A 2255-nucleotide genomic window follows, 5' to 3' on the forward strand; every position below is an offset into this window, starting at 1 on the left:
GTTCCAAAACAAAAGACGGATATGTATGTTTTTTTTTTTTCTTCTTGACCACGTCTTGTTTTGCTTTTAAAAGTGGTTAGTACATATCCACGTTTTTTGTTTACTGTTACCACGTACCAAAAAGGTTGCAAATGCACGTATTCAACTTTTGGAAAAGGCATCTAATTGTGCATATATAAACTTATTAATACGAAGGAAAATACACCTACAGCAAGTTTATATTTTCTCTCCCTCAATATTTCCTCTACTACAAAATTATAATTTTGGAGCGGTGTTCTTTGGTTCGGGGATCTTTCGCTGCATTCGAACGGTCTAACGGGTTGACGTATCTTGGGAGAGGAGCGCACTATAAGGCTCAAAATTACCAGTGCAGTGGGGGCGTTTTCTCTCTAAGGATAGCGCTCTGCGTGCTTCAACTCAGGCTACTCTAAACCTTTTATTTAACATTCTAATTTGTTCTTTGTGTTTAATTAGTTGTTATTGATTGTTCTGTTTTAATTTTATAATATTCATTGTGTTGTTGATATTGGTTTTTATTGATAAATCTAAATATTTATTTTTATTGTGCTCTATTAAATTTATTTTTTCTAACAGAAAATCTGAAGTAGAAATTGAGGATAACACAAAAAAACCTTTAATTATTGCATGAGCCACCATGGACGTTATTATTGCATTCACCACCATGTCTGCTGGTATCTGCTCCAAACTCAGCTTATATCAGTATATCCATTTTGACGAGTCAGGAATTTATGTGTATTTTGTAAAATAAAGTTAGGTTAGAAAATGGTCAACTTAACTGTTAATAAATTATTTATTAGCTCTTTTGTTTTTGCTAATTTAAAAGATCTCAAATGCTTCAATATTTAAAGACTAACCGTGTCAACAATGGCATTATTGTTTGCGGGGTAGCATGCTAATTTTCCTTTGCTGTAAGCCATAAAGAAACTATCTACGGTTCTGCAAAAGCTCCAAGATAAGAAGAATGCGAATTATGTGCTTTGTATAGGGAAGAAACTTAATCAAAGGGGACATATAAACTAACAGATAATTACAAACGCATGCTTTGTTACACTACATAACGCAATGCATGCACGTACATGAACAAAGTGATGAAATAAATTTGGTAATTTACCTGACTCCTTCGACCCACCCAGGAAAAGGTTCTCTATAAGTGCCGGTAACAACTGTAGGACGTACAATAACAACAGACATGTTTTCCTTTAGAGTTTCTACAAACATTTCTCCCATTGCCTTTGTAAAGACATACGTGTTTGGCCATCCATATTCAATTGCTCTGAAATCTGAATTTATTAACATACAACCCAACACAAATTTGATGTGAGTATACAATCCACTTTCAAAATTTAAAGAGGTAAATGCTAAATTTAATAGGGATTTTAAGAAATCAAAAAACTTCAGAAAGTAATTATAAATGGTGTATACCGAAAATATTGTATGCGGAACAGTGGAAGTGAACTCAAACGATATTGCAAATGAAAAGTGACCTCAAATTACAATTTTAACCTTTCGATACCCAAGTCCTTCATGGCCATTTTAACATCATTCTCTGTGGCTCCCTCTTGTCGAAGTTCGTACAATTTGTTCTCCACTATTTTCTTTTCCATGTCAATGTCTAGTCCTGATACTCCATTTAGTGACACACCCATTTGGCATGGATCCTCTAATATAAGTCCTCCGTCGCCACATACATATGCTGAAACCATATATGTTCATTCATATTGTATTGAATTGAATTGACACACAACTCACTATATGTGAATAATTTTACATAATAATATAATAATATATAAACACCGATCGATCTACTTATAAATATAAATATATATATATATATATATATATATATATATATATATATATATATATATATATGAGAAAAATTATAATAATATCGGTGTAACTTTTACTAAGTATTACACAATTTAATAATTTTATATTAAATGTGAATTTTGTAAACCCGTGTTTATCGGGTTCGAATTTTTCCCAATTGATAAAATCGGGGTCGGGGACGAGAATTTAATACCCGCTCCCGCCCCGCTTAATAATATAATTAAAAAATTATTTATATATATATATATAAATCAAAATTAAAAATATTTATATGTAAACATTTATATTATTTTACTTTTATATTATTTTTTTAAAAATTTGTTCATATTTATTTAAAAAAAAAAAGAAAAAAAAATAAAAGCGAGGGCAGGGATAGGGCATGGTGGGGAAACCCAAACCTTGCT

General features: G+C 31.2%; 1 protein-coding gene across 1 annotated transcript; it reads right to left on the reverse strand.

Moving 5' to 3' along the window:
- Positions 1 to 477: 477 nt before the first annotated feature.
- Positions 478 to 1812, reverse strand: LOC109793730 (fatty acyl-CoA reductase 3). Its single transcript, XM_020353194.3, has 4 exons — positions 1525 to 1812; positions 1133 to 1294; positions 876 to 957; positions 478 to 696 (listed from the first exon to the last, which is right to left on the reverse strand). The coding sequence occupies exons 1-4, from the start codon at positions 1722 to 1724 to the stop codon at positions 478 to 480; spliced, it is 663 nt and encodes a 220-aa protein (XP_020208783.3). The 5' UTR covers positions 1725 to 1812.
- Between the last annotated feature and the right edge of the window lie 443 nt (positions 1813 to 2255).

The sequence above is a fragment of the Cajanus cajan genome, chromosome 8 (genome assembly GCF_000230855.2).
Source record: "Cajanus cajan strain Asha chromosome 8, NIPB_CcT2T_4, whole genome shotgun sequence".
NCBI classification, from domain to species: domain Eukaryota; kingdom Viridiplantae; phylum Streptophyta; class Magnoliopsida; order Fabales; family Fabaceae; genus Cajanus; species Cajanus cajan.

Coding starts and splice junctions, on each gene's coding strand:
- LOC109793730 (XM_020353194.3), bottom strand. CDS start 1,724: ATGGTTTCAGCATATGTATGTGGCGACGGAGGACTTATATTAGAGGAT. Junction 1,295..1,524: donor AAGGACTTGGGTATCGAAAG/GTTAAAATTGTA, acceptor TTCAGATTTCAG/AGCAATTGAATATGGATGGC. Junction 958..1,132: donor GGGTGGGTCGAAGGAGTCAG/GTAAATTACCAA, acceptor GAGCTTTTGCAG/AACCGTAGATAGTTTCTTTA.